Consider the following 18132-nt stretch of genomic DNA (forward strand, 5'->3'; position numbering starts at 1 on the left):
ATTGAAGTTAAAAATAAAAGAACTAGCCAGGCGTTGGTGGCACACGTCTTTAATCCCAGCACTCGGGAGGCAGAGGCAGGCGGATTTCTGAGTTCGAGGTCAGCCTGGTCTACAGAGTGAGTTCCAGGACAGCCAGGGCTACACAGAGAAATCCTGTCTTGAAAACAAAACAAAACAAAACAAAAAAAACAAAAAAAAGACCTTTTCTGTCACTGAGGCATTACATGGTCTGTATGTGGCAGCTGCCTGCCCTCAGGACCATTTCTTCAGCTCTGAGACATAGTGGTGAGTAAGACCATGAATAAGCTTGACTCTGAGTTATAGTATTGATTCATCCACTCGAATACACAGGTACCTCACAATAGTAAGTCTAAGTTCACAGTTACTTAATGGCTGTGCAGACATTAGAGGCTTTAGAACAATGGCTCTTAGCCTGTGGGTCACGGCCCCTTTGGGTTCACATATCTGATGCCCTGCATATCAGGTATTTACATTACAATTCATAACAGTAGCAAAATTACAGTTATGAAATGGCAACAAAATAATTGTATGGTCGGTCACCACAGCACGAGGAACAGTATTGAAGTGTCGCAGTGTTAGGAACGCTGAGAGCCACTGCTGTAGATGCTGTGCTGTGTTTGCTGGGGTCAGCATTGGCTCCTATGCAGTTAACTTACTCTCTATGATGTTAGGAGAGAACAGGAATTCCTCTCTTAGAATCAGACTCAAAGAAGGGCTGGAATTGGTGGCTAGAGATTCATTATGGTTTAGGGAGGGTGAGACAGTAGGTTGGGGGACGGTGAAAGGAAGGGTTAAAATTGGTACTAGAGAGTAATAAAATGCTTTAGAGAGGCTGGGCTGGAGGACTGAGAATTTGAGGTCAGCCTGGGGATACTTGGCAAAACAATAGCAACAAAGGTAGTAAATGTGTTTTCAAGGGAAAGCGAAATGAATTGACTAAAAGACCTTGGACCTTCTGACTAGACTCTAAGATCAGAAAATAAAAGACTTCTCTCCCCCTTTCTCCCTTCCTTCCTTTATTGTTTGTTTTTCAAGACATGGTTTCTCTGTGTAGCCTTGGCCATCCTGAAACTTGTTCTGGAGATTAAGCTGGTCTCGAACTCAGAGATCCACCTGCCTCTGCCTCCTGAGTGCTGGGATTAAAGGCATGAGCCATTTAGCTGGCCGGAGTTTCCTTTTGATGGTAAAATAGGACCTCCTAGCCTCATCTTAGGGGGTTGGGGGGAGAGATCTTACTGTATAGGCCAGGCTAGCCTCAAACTCACAACAATCCTCCTGTCTGAGAGTACGGAGCACTGTGTGACAGGCATGTACCACTAATGCCCAGGCATCTTAACTGATTTGAAGTGTACGTTTCAGAAATGTTAAGAACATTGTAGTAGTTGTTCTCCAGAACTCATTTCATCTTGTAAAAAACAAACAAACACACAAACAAACAAAAAAAACTCGTATTTTTAACTCTTTGAAAAAAATCCCAGAGCTAGGAAGTTCTAAGAATGACAGAAATGAAATCAGCATGACAGTCTGTCGGTTTTTATTGAGTAAGAAGGGAGCAGGGACAAGTCCTCAGGCACATATATTTTGCCTGAAGATTTGACTTGATGGATGGGGAATTTAATTTAATATACTATTTCTACAAGCTTTATCACTAGGCTTCTGCCAAAACGCACAAGAGTCAACCCTCAGGCTAACCACGTGTGTATTGGACAGCTAACTGGAAACTGCCTGCTTTGGGAATTTGTATTATTTTGGAAACTCGCTGCTTGCCTTACGATAACCTTATTCCTAAGGAATTGAGTTTTTTAAGGCATCTGTTATAAAATCTTGTCTGTGCGTATAATACAAGAGTTTGAGAAATTTCTCTTTGCTTAGGAAAAGGAAGTAGAGTACCCTGCTTTTTTCTCTTTTTACTCAGTTCTGTGTAATAGTTTTCCAAGTGCTATGACTAATTTCCCTTGTTGAAAATAAAATCAACACCAAATGAAATATCAAAGCCTCGGTGTGTGCAAGTAAATGAAACAACACTGTCAAGCAGTCCTGTGCATCATATATTTTCAGATTGTTTGATAAAGAACCTTTTTTTTTTTTTAAAGTATTAGATCCTGTTGAAGAAGTTTAAGATAATTTAAGAAGTATAAGATAAAATGCATTTGAACTCAGTTCCCTTCTGGGTAGCGAGTTCTAAGGAAATTTGAGCGAAATATAGTCTCTGTATCATTTTTATATTTATTAGGGTCTTTTAAAAAAGACTTGCTTTTGTTTTGTTTGTGTATATGTGTGTCTGAATTTATGTTCAGATGTGAGTTCAGGTGTCTGTGGAGGCCAGAAGAGGGCATCATGTCCCTTTGAGCTGGAGTTACTAGTTATGAACTTCTTGATGTGGGTGCTGGAACCGAACTCTGCCGCTCATGGTTGAACTGAAAGCACTCTTAGGCACAGAGCCATCTCTCTAGCTCCCTTATTAGGGTCCTATTGTCAAGTTCATATAGACTAAGAGTCAGCCTACACAAATACAGCATTGTACACTAGGCATGTGATGAGGAAGAGTCAGTACACCGGTACTGGTGGTCATTCTTTAATGCTGGGTTAGATGGTGCAGGCTGTAATTCCAGCACCCAGAACACTAAAGCAGAAGGCTGTGAAGATGAGACCAGCCTGGCTTACGTAATGAGACCCTTGCTCAGAGAAACAAAACCCACAAACACATAGTACTTACTAGTGACGGATAAAAGACATAATCCATCGCCCACGGGAACTGAAATACAAATGTACGGATTGTATCTTCAGATACTCTCTAGTCATTTGATCTTGGGCCAGGCCTGGACATGTGATAAAATAAAGCTCTATAAGGAAATATGAAATTCCCAGTTGATCCTGAGACAGAGAAATACCAACCTTATTATGAACCTCCGTTAACAACAAAGAATTTACTTTCCAGTTTTTTTGGGGGTGGCGGGAGGGAGGTTAGGTAGAAAATGTCTGATTTCTACAGTGATTTTCCAGACTGTTTTGGGGGTTCTGTCAAGTAGACACTCTTGTCTGGATCACAGAATAGTGCTGCTTATTTATGTGAGAAACTTGAGAGTTGCGTACTGTAGGCAACTCTTAGTACTCAGTGGATGAGCTGAAGATACTACACAGAGTTACTAAGTAAAAGCCAGTGACTTAACTCATGTCAGAGTTAGAGGATAATTAGTAATAGAGTAGCTAAGAAATGTACGGTATATGTAAAGCTATGTTGCTCTAGAACTTAAGAACAATTTCAGGAATTTTCAAGAATAATGTTCACTGTATAAGATAATATAACCTGTGTAGTAATAAGTAAAATTTAGAAAATGTTATTCAACAAGCATGGTGTTGCATGCCTGTAATCACAGCATTAGAAAGGCATGTGTCTGACTGTGAGTTCAAGACCAGCCTGAGCTACATTGTACGTGCCAAGCCAGCACCAGGGTTTCATAGCAAGACCTTGCCACAGAAAACATTAAAAACAGGAAAATGTTTTGTATCTTGTGTTTTGTCTACTTTATCATCTAATATTACATCTTTTTTTTTTCTAGAGCTTAAGAAGCCACCATTGGCTCCCAAGCCAAAGTTAGTGGGGACCAATAATAAGCCACCTCCCCCTCCTATTGCACCTAAACCGGACATTGGCAGTGCTAGTGTTCCACGGTTAACGAAGAAGACCAAACCGGCAATTGCGCCAAAACCAAAAGTCCCGACAAACTCAGTTGTTCAAGACATTAAGCATCCACCCTCAAAGAAGCCTACTTTGAACCTGGAGGAACGGGAGCCAGAATTACCCGAGAGCACTGGCAAGTCTAATTGCAAGGATGTCAGGGATCCACACAGTGATTATATTTTACCAACGTGTTCCTGCAGTTCTGAGTGTATTCACGAGCCTAGGACTCGAGAAACCCTGTGTGTAGAGCAGCTTGTTTTAGAGCCTCTGGGAATGAAGGAAAATTTAGAGAATAGTAAAAATGGTGAGTCCTCAAAAAGGGGGAGTAACTGGGATTCAAGCAGCGCAAAGTGCCGGGGCCAGAGTGGAGTTGTTTTAAAGGCAAGCATCTTAGAAGAGAAGCTCAAAGAGGCCCTAACACAGCAGCGATCACCTTGTGGTTCCCCAGGGAGGTACAGAGCTCCAAAGAAACCAGAAATGAATGGTGGTGACCATAGTTGCAGCAGGCAGATCAGAATTGAATTTGCAGACGTGTCTTCTCCCCTGTCCGGCTTTGAAAAAGTTCCCGCTCATCACAACTGCCACCCACAACTTCCTAGGGATGAATCTCAGACTCTCAAGACTTGTCAAGATGGCAGTGCCGAGAGCCGTGGTCACATTGATTCAGGTGAACCGGAGAACAAGAGAGTGGGTTCAGATGGAATTAGTCAGAAGATGGAGGTCGAAGGTCTCGGTCCTTTAGAAATCCACTTACTACCGTATACCTCAAAGTTTCCAACTCCCAAGCCCAGAAAGACACACGCAGCTGCTCGTCTTCGCCGGCAGAAGCATGTAGATACTCCTGGTGAAAGCACTGAAGAGCCAGGGAACTCAAACAATGGCTCTTCTTGTCTCCTGGAGGATAGTTTGAAAAACAATAAAGTCAGTGTTCTTCGTCAGAATGCTTTGTATAACCAGGGACCAGCGGACGAGGTGAGGCCAGCAAACCAGAGGGCACTGACAGGGGATTCCAACCGTGGCGGACAGGACTCCGTCAGCTCACAGAAAGCTGTGCAGCAGCAAACGCCTTCTTTAGATACAGATTCTAGTTGGACTTCTGACAGCAGTGGTTCTGGCGTGTCACCTGCTGTGGACAAAGAGACTACTTACACACAGTGCAGTACTCAGCCTTTGAGCTTGCCTAAGCAAGTCACAGCAGCCTGCACTGACCAGCCACCAGCTACCTGTAACCCAGAAGTGTCCGCTCCCCCCATACAAAAGGAATCTCCCTCCTCGAGAGTCATTCCCAAAAAACCTCAAAGACACAGCTTGCCTGCAGCAGGGGTGCTCAAAAAGGCTGCTTCGGAGGAGCTTGTAGAAAAGAACTCTTCAGGTAAGGTGACGAATGTAGAGAAAGGTCTGCATAGAAACCACCTTCACCATCCGGGGCCCTCAAACCATGGCGCATCAGCATCACCCTTTGATATGCCCAACCCAACTTCAGAGAAGCCAGTGTGGAAGTTACCTCATCCTATTCTACCTTTTTCAGGGAGCCCAGAGGCCTTGAAACGCGTCACTTTATCCTTAAATAACGAGCCTTCCGTTTCCCTAACCAAGCCAAGAGCAAAATCCCTGTCTGCCGTGGATGCGGACCAGTGTAACAAGCCTTGCAAAGACCCTCCGAAGAAAACTTCTTTTAAAAAGTTGATCAACGTGAAGCTGTCCATTGGCTTCATAAAGAGCGACTTTCAGAAAATTAGGTCGAAAAGCTGCCAACATGGGGATGTCTCTACGGGACATCCGCTCGCTAGAGAGCCAAAAGGACTCGAAAGTGATTGGCAAGGTTTGGCCACAGGAGAAGAGAAGAGAAGTAAGCCCACGAAGGCACATTCTGCAGAAAACTGCAGCCTGGAATCTCAAAAGGTGAAGTCCTGGGGCCAGAGCAGTGCCGTTAACGGTCAGAGGGCGGAGTCTTTGGATGACCGGATTCTCTCCAGGCACACGTCCTGTCAGGGCTCTAGTACAGGCGACTTCGGGCCAGAGTATGAAAATGTCCGCCATTATGAGGAGATACCAGAGTATGAGAATTTGCCCTTTGTCATGGCTGGAAGGAACACTCCGGAGTTGGGATGGCAGAACTCCAGCAGTGTGGAGGACACTGATGCAAGTCTGTATGAAGTAGAAGAGCCCTACGACGCTCCAGATGGCCAGCTGCAACTTGATCCTAGACATCAGCCTTGCAGGTAATACGTGGGTGTCAGCTAGACCTGCACTTTGGCACGCATCGTTGTAATTAGCCGTCCACAGCCAACTCCGCGATGCAGGACGGCAGCGGGGAGAATCACTTACTGAGGAACCTATTGAGAAGCCGTAGATGAAAGCAGTTCTGGGCTTAGAGTCCCTTTGCCAGACAATAGGAACAGGCATTTGCATTGCAAGCTTGTAATACCTTAGCAGCCAATTCAAAGAGTTTGCGTAGTAGCAGGTAGCTACTGCAAAGATGGCCTCCACAAGGTCCCAGCCACACCCCCACCCGGGCCCCCATAGTCGGACATGGAAACTTGGGCAGACGTTGGTAAATTCTGTGAGGTTTGTGAAATTATGAAATCCATGCATATGAAAAATTGAAACCCATAAGGCACCATCATTGGAATACTCTAGATCCTCAGGTCTTGCCACTCTTTAAGCATTAGTTTGCTTGTTGACCTCAGGTAATAACAGGGACATTCAGGGAACGGTTGTCTTCCTCTCTTTGTGTACATACTATATATGTCACCTCTCTCGCTGAGGTTTTACTCATCTTCAGTGGCTCAGCGTATCGGTCCCTGGCTTCACGGAGCTTCTATGGCTACCTAGCAGGAAGTGTTCCCTTCCTGCTCTGCACTCCCTGGTAGCCAGCGCTGTCCTTGCATCTTCTAGATTCGTCTGACTTACAGCATGTTGTTATGGATGCGTCTGATGCTCTGTGTTTGTTTGTTGAAAGTATTTATGTATCTTTGACCATCTCTTTAATGTGCATATGTTTTTTTTTGTCATTTTCAACCCCATCTCCCTCCTGCATCTCTCTCTCCTCCCACGGACCCCTTTCTCCTTCCCAGTAAGTTCACCCCTCCCTATTCTCATGTCCTTTCGGCTTGTGGGGACTTCGTTTTCGTGTGCCTGACTAAATGTAATTACAGTTGCTTGCATAGGTGTGAGTGAATGGGGAGTTATTTACTGGAGCATGAACACCTTAACAGTGGCTGCATGGCGTTCAGTTTTAAGTACTGAAGAGTTCTGGTTCTCTCTTTGTATTCTATATAAGGCTGAACAAGGAGTCTACTAGGTGTGGAATGGCACAGGAGTCAAGTGTACCGGCTGGTTTTGTGTGTCAACTTGACACAAGCTGGAGTTATCACAGAGAAAGGAGCCTCCCCTGTGGAAATGCCTCCATGAGATCCAGCTGTAAGGCATTTTTTCAATTAGTGGTCAAGGATGGGAGAGTCCATTGTGGGTGGTGCCATCCCTAAGCTGGTACTCCTGGGTTCTATAAGAAAGCAAGCTGAGCAAGCCAGGGGAAGCAAGCCAGTAAGCAGCATCCCTCCATGGCCTCTGCACCAGCTCCTGCCTTCAGGTTCCTGCCCTGTGTGAGTTCAGCCTGGTGGAGGGTGGGCAACTGCCACAGAGAGGTTCTGTTTAAGCCATGAACAGGGAGTCCTCAATGGGCTCTGAGAGACCTAAAATGTGCCAGTTGAATCCAAAGCTTTCAGCCATCAACTAAAGCCTGAGAGAATGCTTCTTTTGTAGTTGACTAGTCAGTGAAAGCAGAATTCAGGCCTTCCTGGGGAGGATCCTGGGAAGAGGAAGTGAGGTAAATGAGAGACAGACCCGAGAAGAGTCCAGTGCAAACCCCAAAGGAGGGTCTGTTTGCTGAAAGTGGAGACCTGTGACTTGGAATAAGTCCTTCAAAATGCAGGAGGCTGGCTGGGCTGTAGTTGAACAGTCTAGTACTTACTTGCCTAGCGTGTTCAGGTTCTCTCTAAGAGTCATCAGGAAAGTGTTGTGCAGTGTCTCAGCCCTCAGGGAAGGGAATCCGGGCCCTTTCTGGAGCTCTGGGTTAGAGTGTCACTAGCCTTGGGGTCTGGATACTTAAGCTGCCAAATTCTGGATAAGTAAAACTGTTTGACCAATTCAGAGTTATCCCAGCCCTCGTCTTTAAAACTAAGATGTTTATAAATCGGAATATTTACAGGTCTATAATCTCTTTGTCATTTATCAGGAAATATTTAAATAATAGGCTGTCCCAAATTCTGATTAGCGGTATAATCTAAAATTCACAACTGTAACTCATTGTTTTCCCCAAAGAATAATGTCGGAAATGGAGGTCAGGGTTTTGGTTGTTGTTGTTGTTTTGTTTGTTTTTCCAGACAGGGTTTCTCTGTGTAGTCCTGACTGTGTAGACCAGGCTGGCTAGAACTCACAGAACCTGCCTGCTTCTGCATCCCCAGTGCTGGGATTCAAGGCGTGGCCACCCCTGCCAGGCCCAGGTGAACTTTGTTACTTTTTCTGTGTGATCTGTGAGCTGCAAGCTGTGACTGAGGTGGGATTGTGTGCCTGTTATCTCAGGGATAGCTGTCAACTCAGCAGGGTTTGTGGAATGAGGAAATTAGGGGGCCTGGCCGAGCTTGCTGCCAGGGCTAGTGTTAGAGCCCAGTGACTGATAAGGAGGGAAGGGTGGGGTGGCTGTTTAGTAAGCAAAGGGTTTCTTTACTTCCTCCTGTCTTCTAATGTGTATCCCTTCTCTTCTCCCTACCGTTTCTGTAAACAGCTTTTCTGAGCTCAGGCAGGAGTGAGTGGTAACTAGAAACGAAGGGTACAGAGAAGGTAGTGGAAAGCCGCAGCATTGGAAGGATGAATGAAGAGGGGGCTCTGAAGGTACGGGAGGGAGGAAGAGGCACTCTGGATACAGAAACATAAGCCACGTGTGTCACCACTCGCCTACTGCTCTTGTGTCTTAGAAGTAATTTCTTTGGAAGTAGGATGTGAGTCACTCTGGAATGTTCCAGTGTTCGGGGGCAGTTGGTTTTGTTTGTTTAATTTTTCTTTTGAGATGGGATTTGTAGACCAGGATAGCCTAGAAGTCTTTAGAGCACAGGCTGGCCTCAAACCTTGCCACTTCACGTGCCTGTTCTATGGTTATAAAAACAGAACCCATCAGCTCCTCCTGAAAGCCAAGTCTGATCTTGTCTACTTTAAAAAGAAAGGTTGCCTTCCTGCCAAAACACCATGCTGGACCACTGGGGGCCCTGGAGCCTTTGTGGAGGGCACCATGGCCGTAGCTGCCTTGCTAGTATTGAAACTCTCTGAATGCAAATACTCGTTCCTATTGCTGGGCTGTTAGGGTTATAATTGGGTCACCATTCAGGGCTGGGGTAAGACCTCTTTCCCAGAGTGTCACAGACAGCACAACCCTGAAACATATATATTTATAACCATAGCAGGCAACATACATCCCTGTTTCACAGGGTACAGATGGTGGCTTTCCAGCTGCCGCTTCTATCCAGGAAGCTTGGGGAGTCATAGGGAAGATTCTAGGATTTAGGTTGTTGATGTTACCTAACCGTAGAACAACCAGCAGGGCCAACAGCATGCAAATACTGAAGTTTCCCCCTTTGAAACTGAAGCAGATTTCTTGATTCTGGGGGGAGGAGGGGAAAAGCTTTGCCTGGAAACGTTCCTGAGTTTTCTTGTGACATCTTGGTTTGTTCTCGTAGACACTTAGAAAATTATGGCCGTTGGATTTTTCTAAGTAACCTAGTAAATCCTCCAATGACCCCACCGCCCCCATCCCACATGGATAGCAAGCATGTGTGCATTGAGTGTTTACTGGCAAGGACCCCCTCCCTCCCCCAGTGAGGCAACAGGCCATTACAGCACATGGTGTTTTTTGTCACTGTTGTACTGCCGGACAGGCCATTGAGGATCACTCCGGGCTGTGGTGCAGTTCAGTGACTCAGTGCTTACCTGGTGTCCTAGGTCCAGCACTTAATACGACAAAAGCAAACAGAGACAGCCTGACAGCCGTGCTGATAACTTGAGCCAGCAGTTGTTTTAAAGTAGACAGGATGAGACTTGGCTTTGGGGAGCTGAAGGGTCCTGCTTTTATAACCCCGGAAAGGACGTGTGAGTGGTACTCTGGAGGGAGAAGCCCGTTGAAAGACCCAGACAGAAGTAGGATTAGAAATATGAATCGTTCCTTGAACCTGCCCAGACGTCTCAGCCTCAATAAGTTTGTATTTATCTCTTAAGTCTTCCAGAAACAGAATAAAAAAATAAAGCAAATAGACATCAGAATAATTTTTTTTTCTCACTAATCTATATAACTTCAGCCGTGATGAGGACTGATCACTATTTCAGGCTGGTTGTTTCTCTCCATGTTAAACATGGAGCTGGGCTTAATACACTGCAGTAGCTGCACAGGGCGTCTGTCCTGTAAATTGGCAGACCTGGCCTAGCAGGCATCTGACTGTGTTTACCATCTGGTGGTATTGTTAGATTTTAGTAATGTGATTAAACAGTGAACAAAATCAACGATAAATTAATTGCACTAACGACCAGTTTTTATGTTGTCATATCACAGATAAGATCATAAACAACTAGAAGGTGGGGGAGGGACGCATAATATTTCAACAGCAGCCCTTTCCTGTGAGTTATTTTTAGATTCAGGAAATATCAAAACTTTGTATGCCTCTTTAACTCTGTGTGTCATGGTCACACAGTTTTGGCAAACCTCTTTGATTACATACTTGCCTTATATTTGACACTGGTAGAAGAGTTGGATTTCATTCCCAGTGACACTCTCCTTTTAGACATTAGGAGTTAGTGAATTGTACAATCTTATCCAGTTGTATCTCGTTGTTTGGTTGTTTTCTGTCAGCAGATAGATCAGTGTTTTATCAAATACCCGCTTTCAGGTAATTGGGTGCCTTAGACTTTAAGGCAGAATCTCATGATGTAGCCCAGGCTGGCCTCGAACCAAAGATCCTCCCAGATCAACCTCTTAAGCTCTGAAATCACAGGTGTGCAGCATCATCAAACCCTTTTAAAAACGTGTTAGCCAGAGATTTAAGCAAACCCTCGTGCACATGTGTGAGTGTGTGAGTGTGTGTGTGTTGTTCACCTGGTACAAGTGTATGAGAGTACTACTGTATGTATACATGGAGAGGTCAGAGGACAACCTCCGGTGTCAGTTTTCACTTTCTACCTTCTGAGACAGGGTCTCTCGGCTTTTCACTGTACCATGCTGGCAGACCTGCAGGGTTCCAGGGCTCCTCCTGTCTCTGCTTCCACTTATGTCAACATAGCACTGGGATTGTAGATGAGATGCGCGCAATACCGTGTTAGCTTTATGTCAGTTCTAGGGATTTGAACTCAGGAACCCCAGCTTGTGTGGCAAGCATTTCCCACCAACCCATCCAGCTCTTTATGTTTTCCAATTAAGAACTGAGCCCCTGGGAGGTAGAGGGAAGGCGCAGTCATTGAGAGTACTCACTTCTCAGAGGTGTCAGAGTCCAGTTGAATAGTACCTATGCCAGATGGCTCACGGCTGCCTGTAACTCCTGATCCAGGGATGGCTCACCCTATTATGGCCTGTGTGTGTCTCTGTACATGTGTGGCATGCAGTCATACAAATGCATACATTAAGAAAAAAACCCTAAACAAACTCAGCAGAAAACGTATCATTTAGCTCAGAAATTACAGTGCCACCTTTATTAGTTTGCCAATAACGACACATGTTAGCCTTTTCTACCTTGAATATATGGGTACCCGAGACTCAAGGGTGTGATTTCTCAGTTTATTAATAACACAGGTATAATTTCTGTCACCTCCCATTGCATTTCTTTCTAATTACACATTTATTTTCCTGTCATGCCTTTCTTAACTTTAATTTTTAAATTTAAATTTTTATGTGTATAATTATACACATAAAAATTTAAATTTATTTTATGGATGTTTTGCTTCTATGAATGAATGTAGGTACACCATGTGCATGCCTGGTACCCATGGAAGTCAGAAAAGGGTATCAGATCTGGAAGCGGAGTTACAGATGGTCATAAGCCACCGTATGAGTTGTGGGGATTGAGCCTGGGCTCTGTAAGAGTAACCAGTGCTTGCGGGGCAAGGTGGCTCATGCCTTTAATCCCAGCACTCGTGAGGTAGAGGCAGGCAGATTTCTGAGTTCGAGGCCAGCCTCTACAGAGTGAGTTCCAGGACAGCCAAGACTACACAGAGAAACCCTGTCTCAAAAAAAACAAAAAAAAAAAAAAAAAAAAAGAGTAACCAGTGCTCTTACCTGCTGAGCCATCTCTCCAGCCTGCTCCCCCGCTCTCTTGTATTGTCTAACATTAGCCTAGGAACCTACCTCCTACTCCATTTTTCCTACTCTGAAAATCCAGTGTGAGTTGCAAATGTCTTAATAGATTCGGTTCATTCACAGGTTGATCAGTTGTCTGCTTATCTTTACCTATCGGGCCTTAAAAGAATTCCGTGTGCAAGCCTGGTGTTCCTGCAATTCCAGTACTTGGGAAGTAGAGGCAGAGGAACCTTGAAATCTGAGTCATTCTTAGCTCAGAATCAAGCTTGGGCTACATGAGGTCCTGTCAAAAAAAAAAGGAGTTGAGGAATTGCAGTGCTTGGGGGCAAAGAAAGGTGGTCAGTGGCACATCTGCCCTTCTCCACTAGTTTATTTTGGGAACATTTACCCAGGACTGAAGTCGGAAGCCCCCACTGTGAAGTCGTTTCTGCTGTATTGACGCGGCCAGTCTAACTTTGTGAAATCTAGATCCCGAGGCAGGTTTTTGTGTTGAGGAAATGATTACCTGGCAAGAAGTGGGGAAGGTGAGCTTAGCCTGGAGGTCCCCGGGTCGCTCAGGGGAATTCCAGATCCAGGGTCCTGTTTGTTGAGAAGGGAACGGGCATTTTCCCCTTTCTGGAATTTGTAAGGAACAACTGTGCTTGCATGTGACTTCAATGAGCTTTCTGTGCTCTTCAGACAGTTCTTAAATGTTGTCATCTTTTTCCTGGGACCACAGAGGTGCGTTTGTTAGAGGAAGCCTTTTTGGATTAAACAAGTGTGGTGTTTACATTAGCCCATTTCTTTTAATGCCTTTTTCAGTGGGAAGTACAGTTGAGCAGGGTCTTGCCCTTGTAGCTCTGTCTGGCCCAGTACTCCAGTGTGATAGCCCAGACTGTACTTAATCTTCCTGCCTCAGTTTCCCCTGTACTGGGATTACACGTGTGTTCCACAGTGCCTGGATTTAAGAAATTTATAAAACTCAGGCTGGAGACATAGTTCAGTTGGTAAAGTGTTTACTTAGCATAGGCCCTGGGTTCTATCCCCAGCACTGCATAAAAAAAGGCATGATGATCGTGGCTGTAATTCCAGCACTCCTGAGGTAGAGTAGGAACTGATCAGAAGTTCAAAATCATCTTCAGTTATATAACAAATTCCAGGCTAGCCTGGGCTACATGACACTCTACTTCAAAAGACTTTTTTTTTTTTTAAGACTAAATTTTAGGTACAGAAAAGTTTGTAACATAGCACATTTTGGTTTGGGTAAGCTAAGAAGAGTCACAGACAGTTGAAGGAAATGCTGAATTGAAAGGGAAGCTCAAAGCTGGCCATTGCGGGTAAACACAAAGCTGGCCATTGTGGCATATACCTGTGGTCAGAGCACTTGGCTGATGGAGGCAAGGAGCTAAGTTCAAGACCAGCCTGGGCTATAAGTGAGATCCTATTTCAAAAGAGAGTAATAGACAGACAGAAAGATGAAGGGAAGGACTGCCTATTGTTTTCTTGGTGGTAGGGAGAAATCACTTCGGTGGTGTGATCTGCCTCTGGTCATTTTGTTTGTGGATCTGTAGGAAAAACAGTATTTGTAAGTAGTTTTGACATTGTCAAAGATAATCTGTCACAGAAGTTGCAGGAAGAAGCAGGGCCCTTAAGATTGTCAGTGACGTCAAGTGCCTCGATGTGATGTCCAGGAAGAGTAGCTGTCTCTTGGAGTTACCTTTCCCAGCTTCTCAGAATTTTTTGTTTATACGGATTCTTGTTGGCTCTGCTTGAGGATAAGTTGGAGTGTCATTATATCCACTTCTAGAGTAAAGTTGACTCATGTTGTTCAAGAGGTTGTGTGGAAGGGAGGAGTGAGCTGCATGAGGGGCTGCAGCCCAAGTCTTCAAGAATCTCCCAGTGATGGAGTATTTTGGTTTCTGCTACAGGAAAAGTTAAATCATAAGCACCAAACAAAGAAAGCCAGTTTCCCCGAATGTTTGGATTAAAATACAAAGAAAGACAAGTGTATTTAGTCTTTTTTACATCCAACTTGGTGTGGCTGTTTGTGCTTGTTCAACTCTTGGCTCATGTGGATTCAGTTGAAATCTTTGTGTGTTTTGGTTAGATCGCTTATTTTGTCAGAGTCAGCCTCTTGATAATATTTATATAGGTGTTCACACCGGGACAGATGCTGGTATCATTTGAAACATAAAGAATAGATTTATTGTGGCTTTCTGAATCTGCAAAGTTGTTCTGGATGGTTTGGCAGCTGCAAATCCAAGACCAGGGACGGTACAGGGAAGGATGCTCTGTGCCTCCACCCCTGCCTTTCTCCTGGTCTTTGGATGTTAGCAGTCTTCTGTAGAGAGCTTTCGATTTTAGTCAGAAGCCTTTTAGCCTCTTATCCCACGAGTCTAAGGAAGAGGATAAAGGGCAGTATATTCAGCCTCTCAGATCAGGCCATGGGAGGGACAGGAGGGAGGGGAGATGACCTGGTTTACAAATTCAGATAGGCTTTACTTGGCGACTGAAAGTTTTCGATATCTTAGTCTGTCAGTCAGGAGTTTTGGGGTAAACTATTAAGCAGTATCCCCCCTTAAATCAAGCAGCTTAAAATAAATTAATTGTCCCTTTTAGTAGGTCTAGGCTAAATATACTCATAGACTTACTGCATTTTACAACTAAGGGAGTCGCTACAAAGCTTCTTTACTCCTTAAGGAAATCAAAATCTTAGCAAGACTCATGGACTTTCCTCTACCAGGAAGATGAGATATTGTAAGACCAGGGCTCCAGCCTGGAGCTCGGAGACTTCCTCCTTCTTACACTGGTGGAAGCATTCTAGGGAAAATCAGAGGACTTAGAAAGCTCAGTCCCATCCCAGAGGTGGGAAGATTCAGACCATCTTGCATCATCCCTTATTTCTGCTGTGAAAGATGCGGAGGGCTCACACCTGCACCAGAACACAGGATTATGTGGCCTGGGTGTTGAAAGTGGACTAGGGAGGGGAATGTTTGAATTAAGCAGGCTCTTTTTCAGCATGCAGTTTGGAATGTGAGTTAGAGGGTGTGTTACTATGTTGCTCAGGCTGAAACTCCTAGGTTCAAGTCATCCTCCTGCCTCAGCCTCAGCATACTACCAAGCCTGGCTCAAAAATGTAAAAATTCCGGCTGCTCTTATATGTTAACAACACGTTCTTTCCCTGTACTACCTGACTCCTTCAATCCAGTGCTGCTTCTGCCCTACCAGAAGTCAGAACCAGGGAGTCCCAAGCTCTAGAAGTGCTCTTGACAGCAGATGCCACAGGGTTGGTGTGTAACCAGAGTCGCCACTATCGTTTCTGATACTAGGAGTGATCACATGTATGACTTACTTCCTATTATTCTGTCAGATGGAGCTTTAAGGACATGCAGATAGATAGATAACCAACTATTGAACTGAGAGTTCTGATCCTGGGACCACCTGACTCAAATCATAGCCTCTTGTTATTCTTCACTGTGAGCCGTGGTTTTGATATTTTATTATGCTTTTTTTTATCCAGAAGATATATATATATATATATAATATATATATATATATATATAGCTATATAGATAGATAGATAGGGAAAAGCATTCTTGTTTAAAATCTATTCATAATGCCTAGATTTTTTTCAAGCAAGAAGAGCTCAGTGATTGCAGGATTTATGGCCAGGCAAGAGGTGCTTCAAGCTCTGGAAACGGAATTACACCGTGTTTTTCATTTGATCTGTTCAGTGGTAGCCGCCACTCTAAGCAGGTCAAATGCGGTTTCTGTTATTCGCAGAGAGCATTATGTGTGACTTACATTTATGACTTACACGAGACTTGCTGTTTTAATCTGTTGTTTTCTGTTCCTCATTCATGCTGTCAGGCACTTTTTCCCTAACCTCTAGAGTTCTCTGATTATTTAATAAAGTTAATCACTATTTATAGATTTCCCCAGAGGACATCATTTTGTAAGATGAAAATACCTTATCTAATAAGATAATATCACCTCGTCTTTTTTGAGATGAGAACAGACTGGCCTCAAACCTTTGACCCTCCTGCCTCAGCCTTCCAGGCAATGGGATGATAGGCATATGCTAGCACCTGCAGCTGTTATCTGTAGCTATATGGAGCGTTAGTATTAGTATCTTAGTGGGAAAAAAAATGGGCTTACATAAATGGTAGCATATTTCTCCCAGAGAGGCAGACAGTGAATGTGAGCTCTTTTTTTGTTTTTAAGAAGTAGACTTTCTGGATATTCTGGGTCATGAGAAGGTTAAGACCTGGACCCTGGATGCAGGTGTGTGTTCAGTAAGGATAGATTCAGAGCTGTTCCTCAACTCATAGCTACAGCTGCTAAGTAGGTCAGTCACTAACCTTGACCTGTCATAGGTTTGCTGTGCCTGCCATTGACAGAGATGCCACTTCATGGCCTATTTGGTTTGTTTTCCTTTCTTTCTCTCCCTTTGGCATATCAGGTAGAAACTGATGTAGCTCTTTGGTATGTGCATGCGTGAGTGCACACATGTGCATGTTTACGTGCGTGTGTGTTTATGCATGTGCGATTGTGTGTGCATGTGAGTGTGTGTGAGAATATGTGCACGTGAAAGTGCGTGCGTATATGTGTTTGCGAGCATGCACGCTCATGAGAGTGTGTGTATACATGTGCTTGTGAGTATGCATGCCTGTGGTGCACGCATGTTTGTGGTGCACGCATGTTTGTGCGCATGCGATTGTGTGAGTGTGTATGTGTGTAAGTGTGCATTGTGTTCATTCATCGCCTATTCCATTGTACCTTTTCATTTGGCACGGTTCATCCTGCCTAGGCGCAAGTAACCACAGCCTGTCTCATTTCAAGCAAATCCGTGCCATAAATCACATTTAAATTGCCTCTGGGTATTTTTACACTTTTTGCATACTTTAATTACTGAGCTAGTTGTAACAGGTTTCTCTAAAGTAAGCTGGATAAGACTGTCTACAATTAGGTAGCTACAGATACATGAAAGTACTCAAACTGTATTTCAGTTAAAATACCCTGTAATTCAGACTTGCAATGGATTTGTAATGTTTTTCTCAATTTAAGCCAAATTAAAACCTACCTAGAGATGCCCACGTTTGTTAGGCTGGTGGTCGAGACGCTTCCTGTGGAAGAGTGTACTAGCAGGGGCAGGGGCCCTGCGGTGTTTAGTCTGCTGGTGTAGACACATGTGTGTGCTGTGTCACTGCCTTGTGTAACTCACTTCCTGCCTTCCTTGTTCTCCCACATTTCATGGGTTAAGGCAGGGTGGAAAGGGGGATAGTGCTGAGCTTCGGTTCTGGCCTTTGGAAGAGCCTAATGAGCTCTGATGTCCTTCACCTGCAGGCAGGCCTGGATGGCTAGAGAGGCCTGCCTAAAGACTGTTGTTTTCAGAGGTCTCTGCTTTTCACGGAACCATTGTGACATTTTAACTCAGGTGATCTCCCTTACTTAGCTAATTGGAGCCTTCAGAGTCAATTGGATTTTTAGATTTGTTGGACTCTTATAGTAGCTTATAAATGAAGTTGATAGTAAAATGCATTGTTTACCTTTTTTTTTTTTTTTCTTTTTTTTGAGACCTGGTCTTGCTATATACGTACCCCTTGCTGGCCAGGAGCTCTGTATGTAAAACTCAATGAATCACTGCGTCCCGTTCATTTTTTCCTTTAGTGGAAGCTCATTAAGCCAGCCCTTTAATTCTGGCCCTTGAGAGGCAGAGGCCAGCAAATCTTTGTGAGTTTGAGGCCAGCTTGCTCTACATCTTGAGTTCTAGACCAGCCAAGGCTTTGGAGTCGGACCCTTTCTCAAAACCAACCAACCAACCAAACAAACAAACCAACCCTGGGAGATGAAGAAGCGTAGAGTCACCTCCTGTTATATCCATGCTCTAGGCAGCTCTTAGCCTCTGGAAATGGTTTATTGTTGTTCATGGATGTTTTTATTGATACAGTTATAGATTCAAATGAAGCAAAGAGATAATAGAAAGAAGAGGAGAAGAGAGAGAAAAAAAAACTAAGCACACTTAAGTGTGGCCCCTTACCTTCAGTGGTGACGTTTTATAAACCTCGTGGAATAAGTGTGGCCCCTTACCTTCAGTGGTGACGTTTTATAAACCTCG

At 44.3% G+C, this 18132-nt stretch overlaps 1 protein-coding gene across 1 annotated transcript in view; it reads left to right on the plus strand.

The window, feature by feature from the left end:
* Fgd6 (FYVE, RhoGEF and PH domain containing 6) overlaps positions 1–18132 on the plus strand; it is a 107143-nt gene that overhangs the window by 3144 nt on the left and 85867 nt on the right. Inside the window, exon 2 of the mRNA XM_021174937.1 lies at positions 3582–5925. Within this exon, the coding sequence (XP_021030596.1) occupies positions 3582–5925 (2344 nt within the window). The remainder of the gene's footprint in view (positions 1–3581; positions 5926–18132) is intronic.

The sequence above is a fragment of the Mus caroli genome, chromosome 10 (assembly GCF_900094665.2).
Source record: "Mus caroli chromosome 10, CAROLI_EIJ_v1.1, whole genome shotgun sequence".
In the NCBI taxonomy this organism is placed as follows: domain Eukaryota; kingdom Metazoa; phylum Chordata; class Mammalia; order Rodentia; family Muridae; genus Mus; species Mus caroli.